At 41.8% G+C, this 21,417-nt stretch overlaps 1 protein-coding gene across 3 annotated transcripts in view; it reads left to right on the forward strand.

Annotated features, from left to right (window-relative positions):
• The window catches only part of FHOD3 (formin homology 2 domain containing 3), a 487,786-nt gene that overhangs the window by 346,216 nt on the left and 120,153 nt on the right, over positions 1-21,417 (forward strand). For 2 of the 3 annotated variants that reach the window (XM_025365275.1, XM_025365277.1), the window contains exon 11: positions 20,112-20,225. In XM_025365275.1, the coding sequence (XP_025221060.1) occupies positions 20,112-20,225 (114 nt within the window). Of the gene's footprint in view, positions 1-11,279; positions 11,370-14,574; positions 14,935-15,343; positions 15,419-20,111; positions 20,226-21,417 lie in introns of all 3 variants that reach the window. The other variant, XM_025365274.1, reaches the window with a different exon arrangement.

Below are 21,417 nucleotides of genomic sequence, written 5' to 3' on the forward strand. Positions count from 1 at the left end.
GAATACAGTGGTGAACATGAACCTTACAAAACATACAGTTTCATAAGACAGAGTGCAAATATTATAGCAAGTAAATACGAGTAGCTTTGGAAGAGGGCTTTTGAAGCGAGCCAACAGGGCCATGTGGCAGAGGGTTACAGGAATATAAGAATATATCCTTGAGGAGGCCTTCCAGAAGTGCACAAGGATGTGGACAGGAAGAGGCGTTACTGCGTCCCTGTGGTACAGCGTGGTGAACAATTGGGGACTAGCTAGGTCAGTAAAACGTCTACTACTTTTAGATGATTTATGTGGTAGATGCCACCAGCAGGTAGAAGAAATGCACAATACCAATACCAGAAGTGCCAACACAGTTGTCAACTCATTTGCTGTGTAAAAAGATTGTAGAATAATATGGTTTTTTTTAAATCTAGAAGTTTACCCACCAAATGTATAACAGTGGTTATTTCTGGTCAAAGGGGACTTAACTGTTACCAGTAGTCGTATAAGCATACTTCCTTTCTCAAAGGGAGTATGAATTCCTGTAAGTAAATATTCATTAAAATAACAAAAACTCTTTAGAAAAGAGAAAAGTGTGAGGGGGCTGATCCAGAAAACCTCCTCATGCATTTAGGTTGAGTCCCAAAGGATGAGAAGAGTCAGAGAAGAGCTCCCCAGGCCAAGGGCGTGCCATGTACAGCGGCAAAGGGAGAAAAGGGCCTGGTATAGCTGGGTATCTAATAGGCATCTCGGGAGGTGAGGCTGTAGTGTGTGGCTGGAGACAGGTGGCACAGGGTGGAGATGAGGTTGCGCGGTGAGCAGACCAGGTCCTGCAGGGCCTGGGAAACCACAGCACAGAGTCCAGTTATTAGTCAGCATGTGAGGCTCAGTTGTGCCCATCTGAAAAGCTGCCTGTCTGCCTGCCTGCTGGCCTGGTGGGGATAGGATTGGAGGCGAGGAAGGGTGGCAGCAGGGACATGGGTCGTGGCTGTTCATGCCAAGCTACTGTGAGAAACATTGATAACTTAGGCCAGGGTAGTCTCAACCCTGCCAGGCATCTAAAATAACCCATGTTCAGGTTCTACCCCAGAACAGTTGAATGCAGTTTCTGAAAGGAGGGCCTGACCATTCACATTTTAAAAGAATATGCCTTAAGGATGCGAATCTCTAGGCTGGAGGTTGCCAGTGGTGTGGAGAGGCATGAAGCGTTGAGGCATGCATTAGAGAGAGTGTCAGTCGCCCCCATTGCTGGACCTCCCAAGGTCACCCTCAACAGCCTTGAGCTTGTCCTGGTTTAGGAGGGTAGTCTCTTTCCTTATGGGAAAAACACACATGAGATTAGTCATTGTACAACTTCTGGAAGTGACAAAACATGTCTCATGTCCACACAGTTGGATTGTTTAGTCATAGCAGCCAGAACTGGAGTCTTCCATTCCAGTGTATTTCCCTTCATTTTAAGAGTGAAATAAGACCTGGATCCACCAAGGTCTCAGGACAGATTCAAACCAGACCCTGAGCAGGGCTGTTGTTTTGCCTCTGAAGGCTGCCTTCCTGAAATCTCAGGAGGGGACTATGCTTACTTCCTGCTCTTTCCAAAGTTCTTAGAAAAATGCAGCCTACCTTCATCCTAGTTTTTCTGTCAACTTCTGCTCTGTCAACTTCTGAGGGACATTTAAAGCAATGAATATCTGTGGTTTAGAATAAAGTTTGTTTTTTTTTTTAAAACACAAAATCAAGGTATACACAGAAACTGCTGAGAAGCCTCATAGTCTGTAGTTATCACTAGATCCATTTGTTTTACACTTGAATGAATCTGTAACCCCAGTTACTAATTGAGTTTTTTTTTTCTGTTGATGTTTGTACTCTGCAGACTTGAATTCCATTATGTTAAACTACTCCATGTTTCAGCAGAAATAATATGCTTGACCCTTTAATATTTATTTGATTCTAAAACAAAATAGCAAAATAATGGCTTATGTATTAAGGTACTAGCCCATAGTCCAGCTTCTTGGGTATATTTGGGATCCATGAGCTATACTTTATACTCCTCCTAAACTTTGCATGCTACAGGGACAATAAATACTTTCCTGTCTAACTTTGGGTTCTCACCATGGAAACATCGGAGCAACAGCTGGGCTCTGTTAGATGTCTTTTCATTCTCTTGGCTGGTAAAAATCTTTTGCAGAAACTTTTTAAAAAACTTGATGGCTAACAAAACTCTACTTTTAAGTGAAATCACTGATTCAAGCTGGCCAGGTATTTGTCTTAACTGAGTACACGATTGCTAATTAGAAGTTTTCAAATGTTACCTTGGGCCCTTAGTGACCTAGAACAGCCTTAAAGTTAGCAAAGTGTGAGTCACTGTGAGGCCAAGATCAAACTGCAATTTAGGGATTCAGTAACACAGAAGGCTGCAGACCAAGACCAGAGGGCCACGTTCTTTACCAAAAATGTAGCAAAATATTTCTATGAATATCTTATATGCCCTATGCATTTTATGGAACTAAATGGGACAGTTTAAATGTCTGCATTTTATCTAAACCTTAAGACAGCTTTTTGACTAGTTGCCACAAATGGGTCATAAGACACTGCTCCTCCAGGCTTTCAAGACAGCTAGGCAAGTCTGGGGTGACTGGGCTCTGGGCTGATCTTCTGGGAGCCGTACACAGCCTTGTCCAGTACAAGGTGTTATTTTTCTCTGTGCTGTGTGAAAGAAGGATTGACAGGCACAGTTCAGGAGACTGTTGCTTAGAAGGAACCGTGCAATGATGAAAACAGTTTAGATTCTGCTTTAGTTTCATGGGGTAGCCTGGCATGGCATAAAGGAGTCTGGCCTGGACGTTAGGAGATCAGAGTTCTTACTGGCAACTTGTTTGATCTTGCCCTCTCTAGACCCCATCCTTCATCTCTGCAACATGGGGAGATCTCTGAGGTCATCTGCAAGTAATTGTCAGTCTTGCCCTTGGATCATCCATAGCAAGAGCCTGTGTGCTGAATGCTGTGCAGGTCCTCAGGGCCATGGAACTGCAGCAGGCAGCAAATACTTATTGGATGTCCCTCGGAGCCAGGGCTCTGGGCAGGGTCTCCTGGAGAAACAGAGCAGGCAAAGTAACTCTACTCAGGAAGAATGGCTCTTGCAAGGACTCCAAGAATGAAATGCCCTTGGTGTTCAGTGGAAGCTTGACATATCAGTAGACTGTGTGACTGGGGTGGGAGGTTCACAAAGGGAGAATGGAAGATGAAGTTGGAGAAGTGATAAGGGATTAGAGATTAGTGAGGCAAATTAGACTTGATCCTAGGTCAGCTGACATGTTTCACAAGGGAATGTCATGTGCAGAATTCCATCTTGTCCCTTACTAGGTCCTCTTTGGCTTTAAACAGCCAAGTTTTGCTTCAACAGCATGGTAGAATCTTTTCGAGTAACTTGAGCCCCATGGGTTGAATACTTCCTGCTACAGTGAGTTGTTTAGTGTCTCTTCCCTCACTGGTCTGTAATCCAAGGGTGGGGACTTCGTTTAGCTACTGCACCCCAGCATCTTTGCACATAAGTGCTCAATAAAGTTTGTTAAGCCAGGTGCAGTGGCTTATGTGTCTGTAATCCCAGCACTGTGGGAGGCTGAGGCGGGTGGATCACTTGAGGTCAGGAGTTCGAGACTAGCCTGGCCAACATGGTGAAACCCTGTCTCTACTAAAATTACAAAAATTACCCGAGTGTGGTGGTGCATGCCTGTTATCCCAGCTACTGAGGCTGACTGAGGCAGGAGAATCGCTTCAACCCAGGGGGTACGGTGGGGTGGAGGTCACTGTGAACCAAGATTGCACCACAACACGCCAGCCTGAGTGACATAGCAAAACTCAGTCTCAAAAAAAAAAAAAAAAAACAGTTAAATAGAAGGTGATAAAGCCCTTGCCCCATAATTACGCTGCCTTTTTAGTAAACTAATGCAGGAACAGAAAACCAAATACTGCATCTTCTCACTTATAAATGGGAGCTAAATGATGAGGACACATGGACACATAGAGGGGAACAACAGATACTAGGACCTACCTGAGGGCAAAGGATGCGAGGAGCGAGAGGAAGAGAAAAAAAATAACTATTGCATACTAGGCTTAGTACCTGGGTGAAGAAATCTGTATAACCCTTGGGATGTAGTTTACCTATATAACACTCATACACATGTGTCCCTGAACCTAAAATAAAAGTTTAAAAAAACTGTTTCATTATATATTTTAAAAATCCTAATTGTACAGAGTTGGGTTAATTATAATCCTTGGTTCATGACACATTGTCATCACTGGTCTGTGCATGACTATCTTCTGGTTTATTTTATATAATATTTATGAATATAATAGAACCTCAAGGAGACTATGACTTAACTTAAAAAGCAAGGTGTTACTTTTAAGTTCCATGTCTGTGCTTCCCACTCTTCCATCCCTAGGCCTGGGTAATCAACACTTAAATATGTGTTTATCACTGTCTTATGGGGTTTTATTGTGGGTATTTTTTTTTTCAGTATTTCTTTTACTTTTTTTCCTCTACTTCAATGGTTGTGTTTTTTAAGTATTATTACACACATATGACACATTATATAATTCTGAGTTTCTGCACTTCGTTGTAAGTGTATGTTCTTTCTTGGACTTGTTTTGGTCACTCAGCGTTATGTTTCTGGTGGTCGTCCATATTGTCATGTGAAGCTGGCAATATGGATTTTCACTGCCTGGAATTTACCACAATCTTTATATATTTTTGCCCTTTGGTCAGCATTTGGGTCATTTCCCCAGCTTTTGACAATTACAGATAGTGCTGCTGAGAACATTCTTGGATTCTCATCCTAGTACACTGGTGCTTCAGTATCCCTAGGGAAGGTTTCTCAACCTCAGCACTGTTGACGTTTTGAACTGAGTAATTCTTTGTCGTGGGGGCTATTCTGTGCATTGTGGGATGTTTTACAGCATACTTGTGTCAGCCCACTAGATGGCGATAGTACTCCCTGCCCTCCACTCCTGTTGTGACAACTAATAATGTCTCCAGATATTGACAAATGTCCCCTGGGGGTGGGGGCAGAATAACCCTGGTTCAGAATCACTGCCCTAGGGTATAGCAATGCCACTTTTAGGTCATGATATTTTTAATTTTACAAGATAGTGTTAATTATTTTGCCACGTTATACCTAGATATCCTCGTATCAACAATATATGAGTGAGTTGACTTGCATTCTTTTCATCTTTTGGTATCATTAGACTTCTAATTTTCCCAAGTAGATAGAAAATGGTATCTCATTGTGGCCTTAATTTATAGTGCCCTGATTGATAATCAGGATAAAATACCTCTTCATACAAGTTTGTTGGCTGTGTTCATGTATTTCATTCATTTTATAGTTGTGCTTTTGAAGTTTAAAATATATTTTCATATATTCTTGATTTGAGTTTGTCTATTAGATATATTGCAAATGTCTGCTCCCAGTGTATTGCTCAACTTTTCCTCATTCTGATTGCTTTGGTCTTAGAACATACTTTAACATTATTTTGAATGTTTGTATTGTGTTTCTGAAAGAGCTCAGCAACATTCATTTTCCTTTTGGTGTTTGGAAGCCTGAGAAACATGACCCATTAGCCTGAGACTCAAATCCAAGACATTAAATTGTCTTTATTGGAAACTAGGCCCCGAAGAACTGGTCAGGCTACAGGCCTCTGGGTTGCTTTTCCAACTTGAAAAGGTGACCTCAAATCTGGGACTGTTTGCGGTGAAAAGGAAAATACCTAATGGATTTGGAACAGGCCTGTGGCCCGGAGTAACTCCTTATCAATCACAAGCAAAAGACCTGTGGAGGTATTGGAAAGCCAAAGGCCACACACCCAGAATTCCTTAGCACAATATGAACACAATTAAGTTATCCTTTATAAGAAAATCTAGCGTGAGAAAAAGCAAAGTTGTCAGAATTAATTATTCAGTCTTAAATATTATTAGCATAAAAATCATTTCATTTGACTGATTTTATCATAGACTGGAACTAAATAAAATCAAGCCTCGAAAGTCCTGTGCCCCAAGAGGGGGTATTTCCTTCTCCATCCCTTTGCATTATAGGCAAGGCCAGTGCTCTGGTCACAGGGCATCCTGGATGTAGGCCCTCCAAGTGGGTCATTGTGCTGTCCACCCTTGGTTCTGCCCTGCCACTTGTGATAGCAGAGCTACAACACACACATCATATGAAAATTTCTTGTGGGATCTGAGGATGTTGAACCCAAAGAGAAGACAGCTTGGGATGTAGGTTCAGATAGCTGTCTTTAAATATCTGTGAGACAGCCATTGGAAAAAGAGATGGATCAAAAAGACAAAGTGCTTTTACATATTAATGCATTCCTCCTAGGAGATAGGTACTGTTGCTCCCCCATGTAGGGATGAGTAAAGTGGGGTCCAAGGTCACAGGGCTCAAAAGTGCTGAAGCTGAAGACCAGACCCAGGCAATCTGGCTCCAGAACGTCTCCAACTGTATCTGGGAGAGTAAATGGAATCAAGGAACTTTGGAGGGAGGGGCTCAGTGTTTTGTTTTAAAGAGGAGAGGCCGATGGGTTGGCAAGGTGGAGGGTGTTCTGTGTGGACCAGAAGTAATAACACCTGCAAACTCCTGATCAAGCTGAGGGAAGGTGGCCTCATGATGGAGGTTGTAGGTATAGTTTGGTGGCTGTGGGAGCAGATGGAGGAAAAGAAGACTGAGGCTGGTGGGGGGTGGTATATGAGGGTGTACTATGCCAAGCGCAGAAGGATAGCTAGTCCAGGCATGGTGGCTCATGCCTGTAATCCCAGGGCTTTGGGAGGCTGAAGTGGGTGGATCACTTGAGGTGAGGAGTTCGAGACCAGCCTGGCAAACATGGTAAAAACTCATCTCTACTAAAAATACAAAAATTATCCAGCCACGGTGGCATATGCCTGTAGTCCCATCTACTCATGAGGCACAAGCATCGCTTGAACTCAGGAGGCAGAGGCTGCAGTGAGCCGAGATGGCAAGATCGCACCACTGCATCTTAGCCTGGGTGACAGAGTGAGACTTGGTCTCAAAAAAAAAAAAGAAGGATGGCTTAGATGTGCTTGTTTGTGGCTTCTGCTGTGACAGAAGGGATGCTATCTCACTGCTCTCTTTGTTTCTGTTAGAGTCACCCCGAGTCCAGATCCGTCTCTCCCTTCTTAGTTACATAACTCTCAATCCCTCTACTTACCTCTTTGTAAGGCCTGCATAACCTTGATTTCAAAATCTGACAAGCACTTTATGGAAAGGGGAATCACAGATCAATCTCTTTCCAAAATAGGTGGTAAAAAAAAAAAAAAAAATCTTAAATTATTAAGAAATAGAATCTAGCTGTATATAAAAAGATAATACATTACAACAAAATGTATTTTTTTTTTTTTTTTTTTTTGAGAGAGAGTCTCGCTCTGTCACCCAGGCTGGAGTGCAGTGGCCGGATCTCAGCTCACTGCAAGCTCCGCCTCCTGGGTTTACGCCATTGTCCTGCCTCAGCCTCCCGAGTAGCTGGGACTACAGGCGCCCGCCACCTCGCCCGGCTAGTTTTTTGTATTTTTTAGTAGAGACGGGGTTTCACCATGTTAGCCAGGATGGTCTCGATCTCCTGACCTCGTGATCCGCCCGTCTCGGCCTCCCAAAGTGCTGAGATTACAGGCTTGAGCCACTGCGCCTGGCCAACAAAATGTATTATCTTTATTTTTATTTATGGTATGCAAGGTTGGTTTAACATTTTTTTGAAAAAACAGTCTTTTTAACTCTTTAATGGAAAAAAGGAAAAATCATGTGATTATCTTTTAAAAATGCAGGAAAGACGTTTGGCAGAACTTTAATACTTGTTTATAACAAAGATTTTTAGCAAACTAGGATTAGAAGAAAATTTTTTAATGAAGACTATCTACCAAAAAAATCTATGACAAACCTTATACTTTTCCCTGAGATTTGGAACAAGAAAAGGAAGCATCACTGTCTTCATTTCATCATAATGTTGGAGATCCTAGCAAGTGGGCTAGGGCAAGGAAAAGGAAGTACAGACGAATTGGAACGAAGTAAGGAAAGCCATCATTATTTAGTGATGAAGTGATTGTCTACAGAGGAAATCTAAAAGAAACTCTAGAAACAGTATAATTAATTTAGAAAAATTGCTGGATACAAGCAAAATTTACAAAAAGTTAATTTTATTTCTATATAACATCAACAAATAGAAAATAAAATTTAGAGTTCGATAATATGTACAGTATCATCCAAATTTATACCTAAAAATAAATTTAAAGATACCTAAGACCTCCGTAAAAATGTAAACACTACTAAGAAAAATTAAGATAGCAGTAAGATTAAATCTAAATAAAGGCTATATCACAACCATAGATTTAAAAACATAGCAAAGATGTCAGTTCTTCAAATTTGTATATATATTCAACATAATCCCTATCAATAGTACAGCAAAAGACAAGTTGACTTGTAGGAAAAAGTCCAGAAATCTACAAATATATATTTTAATATATATTTACCTGATTTGTGAACAAGATACTGAAGCAGAGAGAAGGCCCTTTACTAAATGGTTCTGGGCTAATTGCATATCGACCTAGGGAAAAAAATGTATCTGACCCCTATCTTACATGATAACAACAATCAGTTAGAGATGGACTCTACAAATGTAAATGTGAAAGTTAGTGAAATAAAGCTTTTAGAAGGACACATAGAGGCTATCTTTAAGACCTGGTATAAACAACAGCAACAAAAAAATTAAAACAACACACAAAGGCACTAGCCATCAAACAAAGATAAACAGGACCTTATTAAGAACTTCTGTTTATTAAAAGATGACATGAAGTGAATGAAAGACAATGCACAGAGAAGGGAAAGATGTTTACAGCACATATAAATGACAAAGGGCAAATGATATTAACACTTCCTAACCCGGGTGTGGTGGCTCATGCCTGTAATCCCAGCACTTGGGGAGGCCAAGGTGGTTGGATCACCTGAGGTCGGGATTTTGAGATCAGCCTGGCCAACATGATGAAACCCCGTTTCTACTAAAAAAAAAAAAAAAAAAAAAAAATTAGCTGGGCATGATGGTGGGTGCCTGTAATCCTAGCTACTTAGGAGGCTGAGACAGGAGAATCGCTTGAACCCAGGAGGCAGAGGTTGCAGTGAGCCAAGATCGTGCCACTGCACTCCAGCCTAGACAACAAGAGCAAAACTTGGTCTCCAAAAAAACACTTCTTCAAATAAAGAAAAAAGACCATTCATTTTTTTTAACGGGCAAAAAATTACTTGGACACTTCAAAGAGCATATGCAAATGGAGATTAAAAGAGTGACAGTGTGCCCAACTTCATTAGTCATCAGAGAAAGCAAACTAAAAGCACAGTGAGACATCACTACATACAGATCGATGGCTAAAATAGACGAAATTATCACATCTTGGCAAGAATGTAAAACAACCAGAATGCTCATCTACTACTTAATGGGGATGGTAATTAGTCCCATCATTTTTTTAAATGGCAGCTTTTAATAAAGATGAACTCAAGCATATCTTATGACCCAAAAATTTCATCCCAAGATATAGTACACAGTAATATATACATATGTTCACCAGAAGACATGTACTACACTGTTTATGACAGCACTATTCAAAATAGCCCCAAATTGAAGGGTACCCAAGTGTCATCAGAAATAGAATGGGTAAACTACTGAAATACAGCAATAAGAAGGAATGACCTTCAAGTATATGTAACTATTTCGTATATGTATATGTAAGTATATGTAACAGGTGTAATGTTGAGCAAAAGCTAGGCAGATTGTGATTCCTTTTAGATGGAGAATAAAATGAGGCAAAGCTAACTTATACTGTTTGATGTGGGGTGGGAGAGGGAGGCAATTGGAAAGGAGCATTAAGGGGATGCTGGTTAGATAGGTGTTTGTTTTGTGAAAATTCAGTGGTTTGTGTACTTTTCTGTATGTATTTTATATGTTGGTAAAAAGGAAAAAACACAGCTGAAGGACAGTGGGATGACAGAGTTAAAGATCCTGGTAGATGATGCCTGGATTGAGACATGGTGGATCCATAAGGACTGAAAGCAAGAAGGTGTTGGGGCCATTGAGAAAGTAGAAGCTGCACATGCATTAGGAAGTTGAAGAATTTGGGTGGGAGGAAAGGAATGAGAGATTTGGGTGAATGGGAGCTTGTGGTCAGGGGTGGGAAGATTGGATGTAAGATTTCCAAATTGGACTAGTTCTGTATGACAGTGAGGTCTGGAGTGGGAGGGGCTAAAGGTGGAAGTCACTGGAGTTCAGCAAGGCAAGGGATTGAGAAGCCCAGCAGTGCATTGAACAGGTGTTCCATGTGGACCATGACCACATAAGTCAGATGTTAACAGGACTTAGAGGCCAGAGAAAGAGAATGTCCCAGTTATTAAAGTTTTTAGTCTGTACTTAGCTGCAAGGACAAAACCCAATTGAACCTACCCTATGCAACGAGAATTTATTATCTTCCATTGGTGAAAGGCTAGGGTGGAGCTCCAGAATTGCTGGATACAGGCATTAAAATGGTCAGGGGGACTGCTTTCCTCTCCTTTTCTCCCAGTTTCAACTATGTTTTTCTTGGACTCAGGGTGTCCTTATAGTGAGTCATCCCTGATGGTACCAGGAGAGACCCCAGGTGTGACATGAATTGGCCCCACTTAGACTGTGCTACCCTTGAAGTGGGAGTGGAACTGCACCCCTGAAACACACTCATTGAGAATCTGGGATGGCCATTCGTGGACAATGAGGGGTGGCATGCTGAAACCATAGGTCCACCAAGGAGGTTAGCCCGTGCCAAATTGACCTGACCCCTGGTGATTTCTAATCAAGAGGGATGCAGTAAAGATGTGAGAACTCTGGTTGCTGCAGCAGCTGGTCATCACCAAAAACCTTTACTGGATGATTCTGTGTGGAGGAGAAAAACCACAAAAGAGGTCTGCCCACGGCCAGAAGCTTCTCTGAATTGCGTGTAGGGGGTGCACGGTAGTGGCATCTAGCCAGCTTGACAAAGATATTTGGCCTCTTCTGCTTTCTTACATCTCCACTCTACATTTAAAGTCCCGCATCTCAGAACTGTCTCTTGCCCCCTAACAGACTGAGTGTGCTTTTCTTCATTTCAGCTAGCTGTTTATTGTTATTATTATTATTATTATTTCATTGTTTTTTGTCTGTTTTTGGCCTCATCTTCCTGTTTGTAATGCTCATCTCACTTTTCCATCTTGTCTCTGTGCATTTCTCTTTTCCTGGCTTTGTCTCAGGGAGGAGGAGGAGGAAGAGGAGCAGCCAATCACGGAGCCCAATTCTGAAGAAGAGAGAGAGGATGATGCTTCCTGTCAGGGCAAGGACAGGTACCTAGGACTGGAGCCTCCCAAGCTCACACTAAAAGTGGGAGACTCCTTCCTAATGATAGTTCACCACCTTCTAGTGGCCACCTCCCTTCCTCATTGACTCCCACTTCCAAACTCTTACTTACCCTGTTCACAGAGCCACAGAACCACTGGTTTTGTAGAAATACCTGAGCATGTTTTCATTAGAGAACTGCACTTTTTATTGAAATCCTGCCTTCCTAACCACACTTTATGGAAAAATCACTGGTTTTCTCCTCACCGTTCCCTCCCTCATTGAATGCTTTAGCTCAACCAGATTGATGGTGACTAAAAAGGCTCATCTCCCCTAAGAAGATTCTCACCCTTTCAGCATTGTAGTAAGAAGAATTCCACGTGTTCCCTTCTTCTCGATTTTACCAGTTACACTATTAGCTAAAATGTGTGGATAACTACTATATTAATGATTCAGGTTTATTTTTTATTGGAACAAGCAGGAACGCTTTCACCCCATGCATCGTAGCAAAATTTCCCAGTATTTATTTTCGCACCCAAGACAACTAACATATAACTCTGTAGCCCTTTGGGGAGTTTGCTGTCCTCTACTCACCTCCTCCGCACGGTGCTTTCTTTCTATCCTCAGGCAATGCTGACAGCCATGGGCACCTTGCAGATTTTTTTAGATTCTGTAGCTATTTTCGCCAAATGATGTCTGTATAAAACAATAAAAACTGCTCACAGGTAGTTTCTTTTTCCAGTATTCAGACATAATTCTAAAATTGAATGGTTTTCTTCACTTAATTGATTGCCACTGCAAATGAACATTTTTACTGTGGTTTTTTTTTTTTTCCAACAAATAAGCAAAATCAAAAGGATCTTGGATGAATCCAAGTAAAATCTTTGCCAACTTTAGATTTAATGGAGTCTTTGCTACGGATGTCTCATCTGCCAGGCTAGCAGTGCGCAGCACGCAAGTTCTCAGATGGGCTTATTTGACACTCAGACTCCTGCCATGGCCAGGGGTCATAGAATCTTCTCTGAACTGACAAACTGATGACAAACTGATGCCCCTATTTGGAAATGACTGAGAAGAAGCCAGCAGGATGTGGAGAGGAAAGGAATGAGCTGATGATAGAGAATTAGCCACACATTTCAGGAAAGATCAGCATGAAACAGAGCCCCTGCTGTGCTTAGAGCTAGTGACTGATTACTTAGAGGTGCTCTGGGAAGGGAGGATGTTGGTTGCCATCCCACCTTCAGTTGAAAATGAGCTGTAGGAAATTCTGTAGACTATCACTGAAACAGGGATATACCTCCCTATCTGCTGAAAGGTGCATGTTCTGTCCCACCCGCACTAACCCTTAAACCCTCAGGTATGCACAGGCTTCTGCACCTTCAGACCAGATGGAAGAATCTGGCTGGAAAAGGTGGCCTTCAAAGGCATCCCCATTAATGGTGTGCTGTCTCTGCCTAGGATTGTTATTTATACAGGCAGATGATTGTTTATCTTATGCCCGGAAGAGTCTCTGACTCCACAAAGTGATGCCAGAGGGCATCCTTTACCAGAGACGATTGGGCTTTCAGTTTTAGGAAATAAACATGTGCATGTTAAATACCAGAGCTTGATCTTGATAGTACCTAGGTATTCATTAACCTTCATCTGGATGTTATTTGTTCTCTGGCGTAAACTTCCGAGATGGTAAAGGACTTCCCCTTCCTTACATTGGGTTGGTGTCTCTGCTGCCCTGCGTCTGCGGGCTTCTGCTTAATGTGTGCTCCCCGCCAGAGGCACTGCCCTCGGCTCACTACAGCATAGCCATCTTCCCATCAATCCAGGGAAACTGGTGTGTTCCTGCTCTTGCGTACAGGTAGAGCTCTGAATTTGAGGTGGGAAAGTGAGGCGGGAAAGAAGACGGCTCACATTCCATGTTCACACGAACATGGCTGGGAGTCAACTTCTCTGGGAGGGGACTGGAAAAGTGCAAAGTTTAACATAGATTCCCAGGTTATAAATGTATGTGTTAAAATATCCAAGTGTCTAAATCCAGCCCCCTGAAGATGGAAAGCTCTTTTTTTTTTTAGTTTTATGATATTTAACTGACAAATTAAAAATTGTATATAATGCCAGGCTTGGTGGCTCACGCCTGTAATCCCAGCGCTTTGGGAGGCCAAGGCAGGTGGATCACTTGAGGTTAGGAGTTCGAGTCCAGCTTACCAACATGGTGAAACCTCATCTCTACTAAAAATACAAAATTAGCCAGGTGTGATAGCACACGCCTGTAATCCCAGCTACTTGGGAGGCTGAGGCAGGAGGGTCGCTTGAACCTGGGAGGCAAAGGTTGCAGTGAGCCAAGATCATGCCATTGCACTCTAGCCTAGGGCAACAAGAGCAAAACTCTGTCTCAAAAAAAAAAAAAAGATTGTATATATTTAAGGTTTACAAAGTGATGATTTGATATATGTATACATTGTGTAATGATGACCACAATCAATGAACGAATGACCTCCCATCATTACTGTGTGTGGAGGGGCTGAGGTCAGGATTTTATACCTGGAACTGTGGCAGAATCAGGCCTGTCTGAAGGAGTCTGAATGTCACAGATGTAGTGGGAGGTCCTGGAGAAAAGTATGAAATGGGCAAAATTTGGCTTTATTGTCCTGGCGCCTCTTTTTAGCTCTTTGCATTCCTCACTGGCATTTGTTCTCCTTTTCTCTTAGCCATACCTGCTTTCATGAAAGATTCTGGAAGCAGTTACTGAAGCGTATGGCTTTGTGAGATACCTCTTCCGCAAGGTTGGGCTTTTTAGCAGGAGGACAGATCTGCTATTTGAGCAAGACAGAGATGAAGTGCCAATCGTGGAAATTCAGATGCCAACACAAGCAGCAGGGAGACACATGGGAAGGGCCGGGTGCGGAAGAGTCTTTGGGGTTCCAGTAAATTCCCAAGTCTCTTAGGCCTGGAGGCCAGGTTTGGCCTGAGAGCCACCTCCTTGCCCTCTGTAAGTCTTACCTCCCGGTTTGACAAACTCAGTATGTCAGGATTGCTGGGGCAACCAAAACTTCTGGTGACAGGCTTTTATGCTGCAGTTCGAGAAACACAGCTGGACTCTGAAGGGAGTGATAACAGTACAGAAGTGGCTTTTTGTCTGTCTTTCTCTATTTCCTAACCTTTGCTCCCTCTCTCCCAAATCTTTTTTCTTCTTCCTCCTCCTCCCTGCTGGCCCAACAGCAAGGTCAGCCCTGCCTCGGGGCAGAGCCCCACTGGAAAGGATGCTGCTCCCAAGAGCTCTGCCCTCCCTGCTGTCTCGAATGCCAGCTTGCAGGGAAAGCCGCTTCTGGCTGGCACGGCAGGTGGGACCACCCAGCGCAGTGGGTCCTCTGGGCCTGATGCCATCCCATCTGCCCTCCTGTCACCCCCTGCCTCAGCTGCTCGGCCCTCCTCTGCCACACCCGGCTCCCTGAAGGTGTCACCGACCATAGACAAGCTGCCCTACGTGCCCCACAGCCCTTTCCACCTCTTCTCCTATGACTTTGAGGACTCCCCCCTGTCCACCAAGGAGAAGGAAGCAGAGTCCCAGAAGGAAAGCAGGTAGATTTGCTCACCTGGAGGCTTGTTTGAGATTAACTCGGGGAGGAGAACACAGTGTGTTAACTGCACCCCTTGGCTTGGCTTCTGCCATGTTTTTTGTGGATTTCAGACCAAGGAGGGAGCAGCTGTGGCATAAACTAAGTTGCTGACCCCTGACTAAATAATGACCAGCGTTTACATAAGATGCAGAGAAAATTGTCATGTTTGAATTAAGGGGATTATTTGTTAAAATATGATTACTAATAATGGGTTTTTAAATGTAAGGTTTTACATATGTATAATGTGTCCAAATTTGTACATCTTGTACCAAGCCATGTGGCATGAAGTCTTTTTGACCCTGAAGAATGTATCCAAGTCCTTTGCTGTCTTTCTGTGCCACATTGTGAGCAGGCTTTTCTTCCTTTGACAGTTCCTCTGATTCTGTCTCTTTGAGCACATATTCTGCCTCTGAGCCTTACCACTTCCGATCTTTCTCTTCTAATAGGTGGGTGTCTATTTTCTTTCCCTTTTCTATAGCCTTGTTTTATATTCTAATGTATGCATTTTTCTTTTCAAAGAATGCTACTATCTTCCCACAACGTGACACACAATTACAGTTTGAACCACTTCATAGGTATTAATATAATGACATTATTTTACTGTGAACACTTAAATCTTATAAAAAATGGAGAGGGAGGTGTGCAAATCAGAACTTCCCTGAGAATGTTTAACAGGTGTCTGCCTGTATGAATATCTTTCCCTCTTGCCTGCATTATGAACACTCTGCCGGAGTGGGGAACTAGAAATAGAGTTGGCATATTTTGAACAATGAGTTGTCCAAAAATCAATAGTTGATCATTCTAATGACCATTTCATCTTAATTATAATAATAGCTGACACTTATTGAGCATTTTTTTGAGCCGTGTCCTGTATTTTCCATGAAATTAGTACTTTAAAGTATTACTTTACCCTTGAGAGTTAGGTTCTATTACAAGCCCTTATTATAGTGGGGAAACTGAGGCACAGAAAGGCTAAGTACCTTGAAGACACTCAGCTAGTATGTTGGAGGGAGGTTTCAACCCCAGGGAGCCTGTTCCAGAGGCGTTTCCTGACCCATACGTGGTGCTGCTGTCTGTCATTTGGGCAGTCGGTCACTTTCTCTCCTACTGCACTCGCCACACCCTGCCAAGGCAAGTCCTTGACAGCAAGATGCTTTTGCCAGAGCCTGTGTTTGGGGGACCCCAGCCTGGGTGCCCTAGTCAACATGAAGCTGCACCATGTTTTAAATGAAGGCTTATAGGACCTGAACCTTGTAGGGAGCTCCTTCATACCATGAAAATGACCAGTCTTTATGGGTATCAGACCTTTCATCTAATAAATAGGAGGGCTAATCTAAACTATGATCGTTAACAATGTTTGCCTACATATAACCTGAAAGAATTTTGAAGTTTCCCTCCAAGTTTTAAGAAGCCTGTCTACAGTTTTATTTTTATTATACATTTAAATCGTTGACGTAATTTGTCTATTGTATATATGCTTTATATTTTTTTCAAAACCTTGGGGCTTCAGATTTTACCGATTTAATTCTGGAAAATACCTATGTATACCTACTTGGCAAAGCCCGTCCTTAGTCAAGTAAGACTTAACTTCTGTCAGAAGAAGCCTGATTTCATGTTTCAGTTCAAGTAAGTGAGCTCATATGCATCCTTGACAACAGTCTAATTTCTGGGGCCGATTCTCAGGTGGGCAGGTAGACAGAGATGAGGCATGAGACCTTGCTTCTAGTTTTTCCCTGGATAGATAAAGCTCCATCTTCTCCCTCCAGCATGCTTCTTAAGGAATTCCCTTAGGAGTGATGTTTTCCTTTGCTTGTACCCTGGAGATTTTATAGCACAAGCCAGTGCCCCACACTGATTTCACCTGCTCAGGGGTTTCTTTTCTTTCTAAAAATGGAAGGTGATTTTGGAAGGAGAAGCTGGAGAGGACTGGGAGACCCTAGGAGCAGCATAGGAAGATCCATTTTTAAAAAGAACAGATGTGGAACTTCAGGATCTGAAAATTAATTTCCTCTTATTTCCAGAATGGCTTTGTATACCTCCAGGAGTTGTGAACTGAACTTTTTTTCTTCTTCTTTTTCTGTTTTTTTTTTTTTTTTTTTTTTGGTACCCCAATTGTATTATCCCAGTGAACCAAATTTGAATTCCTTGAAACTATAAGTTCTCTGCAGGTCTCTTCCAGGTCTATAGTTCCGGGATTGTTGTTATCTTTCACACAGTTTTTGTGGAATGAATCCAACATGACTCTTACACCTTCCAAGAACAATATCTATGTGCAAGTTAGGAGCTGAACTTTTGACTGGAACAAAAATATGTTGGCGATCTCATCTTTCCCAGAGAGTGTGTTAGCCCATGGTGGTGATCCTGGTCTTTCTGGTGATGGCCCTAGTTGGGGCTTTCCTGGGCCCCAGATCCTTCCCATTTGGTCTGCAAGCTTCACCACTACTTATAGTCCTGAGGGTGGGAGCAATGGAAATATATAAGCTGTCCAGTTGAAGATACACGCAAATTGTCATGGGGAGGGGGGAGCGGAAAAAAAAAAAAAGCTGCTTGCTTGTGAATGAAGGTTGACTTTGATTTAACTGAGCGAAGTTTGTAAACTTTTAAAATCACTTGTCCAACAGGAACTTGGATACTGTATAAATATTGTTTGTTTCTATTGATTTTTGTGATGTTCATTTGCTGTGGTTTTCATGGGTCTGTGTGACCACAGATGGACTACTCAGTGGTTGACTGCAATTGAATGGATTATAATAAAGACCAGCCAGTTAGTCATTAAAAAGAACCCTCACCCTACACACACACACACACACACACACACACACACACACACACACAATGCTGAATAGTGAGTTGTATGATCTAGTTAGTTTGGCTGAAATTGAGAAGCAAAACTAGACTATGAGGCATTTGAATTAATTGCTTAGTCATTAGGAAAACCAAAGGAGGGAAGAACACATTCTGCTTATTTCCATAGCATCATTTAAACACAATTTTAGCAACGTGATCCTGTTAAAACATTCTGCAGGATGTCCACTTGTGGTGGGAAGGGAATTGTTTTAGCTGCTGAAGTAGGATAATAAGCTGAGTGTCCAGGCAGCTGCTGACACAGGCGTGGAGCCCGTGCGGAACAGGCTGCATTGGGGTCTCGTCTCGGAGAGCGCTTGGTGTCGTGGGGGGCAGTCTCCTTCCTCTCCCTCATTGCCGTGCTTACAGCCTGGTTTCTTTCCCTGTTTGCTCATTGGCTTTCTCTCCCTTCTCTATTTCTGCCTTTGTATGTTCCTTTCATCCTTTGCTTTTGTGCTTCCTATGTGGCCTGTGGTTTGGGAGCAGTCTTGAAAAATTAAACCAACTCTCACTTGGAGAAGCAATTAACCTGTTTGAAATGTAGAGTGTTGGGTTTTTAAAGAGAAAACGAGTATTCAGAAACCAAGTCCCACAAAGGTGATGTGTTCATAGAAGATGGTGGGATAGAGTGTTATACTCTGAGCCTCTCTCTGTCCGGCACTCAGAACATGCCAGCCGTGTGACACTAAATAAACAAATAAAGACAGCAACAGCCAAACTGACCAGAATTAGCAGCACAGGATAGATGTGGGTCATATCAATATTTTATTTTCCATTATAATAATGAAATTTCTTATTGAAAACTGAAATTTCATCTCTATATTCTTTTCAAAAAAATAGCCCATTTTTATAGTTTTTCCTACACTTAGTTTTTCACTTTTGAGAATATTTTTGCACATTTGTGATCAAACTGTGCATATTATATCCTGATGTTTTCATTTAGCCTATATTATCATTTTTCATGTTGTCACTTACAAAATTGGTAATCATTTTTAATGGTTGTATAATAGTCCATTGACAAACACTATATCATACTTTCTTAGCCATTTCCACATTGTTACATGGTTGAGTAGTTTTTACTTTTCTACCATGATCTAAATAATGCTCCACTATTTGCAGGATCTTCCTTGAAAGAAAAAGAAAAAAAAGATGAATAATGCTCCAATAAGTATCTTCCTGTATGACATTTTCAGTATATAAATAACTATAAGATTATTTCCTTATGTTATCTTCCTAAAAGTTGACTTACTCTGTCAAAGGATACACTGATTTTGAAGTCCGTTTGCTTTCCAGAAGGGATTCCGACCTCTGTTGATGGGCGTTTGGACTGGATTCTCCATGTGCAAGAAGCTCTTTGTGTACTTATATCATAGTGATTATTGGGGTCCCACACATTCTAATACAGTGTCCCTAACCAGTTTAGTGGAAGGGGTGGGTCCTGCTCTGTGGCTGGGTAGGTTTGTGAGGCAGAGCTCCCTGAGCCTCATTATTTGTAAGTAATCCTGAGTGTCTGAGCCCATGCAAGGGTGTCAAATGATGATTTGTTTTCTGGGAGTGCTCTGAGTGGTGATAGCTAAATACGGTCTGCTAAAGGACATCTATTCTGAAAAACAGAAATCTAAAATTTTACAAATCTTGAAATTTAACTTGTCAGACATGTCTGGAAAATAATCAAATCTCATGTAAACCTCATGGCTATAATTTTGGTTCAGGGGAAATGTTGGATGAAAACATGAATACATGCACCTCTAAGGAGCAGGCCAGTCCAGAAGGCCTGGGGACAGTTTCTCCTCAATCACTGAACATGCGCTGGGATTACATTTAATGAATGAAATTGATATGGAAATACTAAAGTGGAATTTTAAATAAGATGTTTCTTTAGCCAACCATATGGTATTTCTTACAGACCTGTGATGGAATTAACACTAATTGTGCCACCATCTGAGGCAAGAAAAATCTTCATGGTTCAAGTGAAAATGATTTGGATTTTTAATTTATGTTAGCAAATAATTTTAATGTACATTTGAAAAGACAGAAACTGTTACGGTTTTATTTAAAACCTTTGTCATAAATCTTGCTGCCTAACGGTTTTGGACTTTGGGAAACTCCTCTTATGAGAAATTATCAGAACAAAACAGGGAACAAACCTCTTTAGGTAGAATTATCACTAACAGTGGTAGCATTTCCAGACCTGTTTATCTTGCAAAAATTAAAATGGTTTGCTAAGTCTTATTTACTGACTTGTACTTATTTCTCTATCCTTTTTCCACCACCTTAAACGTCTGCACTTCTTAGATACAGCAATTTTGGCAACAACTCTCATCACTCCTCAAGACCCTCATCTGGATCCAGTGTGCCCACCACCCCCACATCATCCGTCTCACCCCCACAAGAGGCCAGGTTGGAAAGGTGAGTTCGACAAGCGTGCTGATGGCTTCACAGTCCTCGAGTGAGGGGAATCAATTTGATTAAGTGTGGTTAAAGGAAAAATATAAATAAAAGACATAACATGAAGTATTTTCTTTACAGAACATTGTCCGAAGCCAGGAATATTTTCTCTTTCCCACTATTTACTAAGCAAATATTTTATTAAAGGTGATATTTTAATATTATTGTCTCATCCCCCTACACACTTTCCATAGAAAGTATAAAAATGTCTTCTAAAATATTTGTGTGAATGTTTTGATTCCATTCCTTAAAAATTGTTCTAGATTTTATGTAAGCTCTGCAATTTGTTATATACACATCAGTTTTCACCATTGAATGATTAAATCTATGTACATCAGAAATTAGTGGACCCATTAAGGTGCTGTATAATTAATCCAGGACCTACCAGAAGAGAAAGAATTGTATGGGTACATGGAAGGAATTTAACTTGGCAAGAGTATTAGACCACCAGAAATTAACTGATTATGACTCCCAGAAGCAAATGATTGCCCAAGGATGTGTTTACAAGGGAAAGGTAAGACCTATAATTTTAGAACAGTTAGAAAGTTACCCTTACATGGCAAGAGTGCTGAGTTAGAGAAGGCTGGTAAGGATTTCAGCTCACTCACTTGGAAGTTATTTGATCCCTGAGGGTAAATGCCAATTACACCAACCCTTACCTTAGAGGGTGATTTTGATGAGCAAACAAAAGTCCACTCGGGAGTGCTGTGTGAAGACCACCATGTGTATCTGGTGAGAGGAGGTAGTGTAGGAGATGATGGCATGTAACTTCCAGCAGCTCCTCATTTGTCAGGAATCTAGACATGAGCGACATCAGAGATCACTTACCTCAAATCCCAAATTTAAAACAAACGACCTATGTTCCACGTTTAGATCCTCTTCTATGTGTATTCTGAAGTGTGTTTTGCTGAGTGCTGCTGGTGATTGGGGGTTTGGTTGGGTTGAGAGCAGGCAACACCTTAGGCCGGGAGGAAGGGATGGCCAGTGGGGTTTACCTAGTCACATGTCACTGTTAACTTCTCAGATGGCATGTAGATCCTACGGTGTCAAGCTCTCAGATTCCACAGTCCAGCATGGCCCTGGGCTGAGCACACTCGGGCTAAGTTAGGTCTTGATAATAAGGTAACCATTCGATTACCCCGAAGACGCCCTT

The sequence above is a fragment of the Theropithecus gelada genome, chromosome 18 (assembly GCF_003255815.1).
Source record: "Theropithecus gelada isolate Dixy chromosome 18, Tgel_1.0, whole genome shotgun sequence".
Lineage (NCBI taxonomy): Eukaryota > Metazoa > Chordata > Mammalia > Primates > Cercopithecidae > Theropithecus > Theropithecus gelada.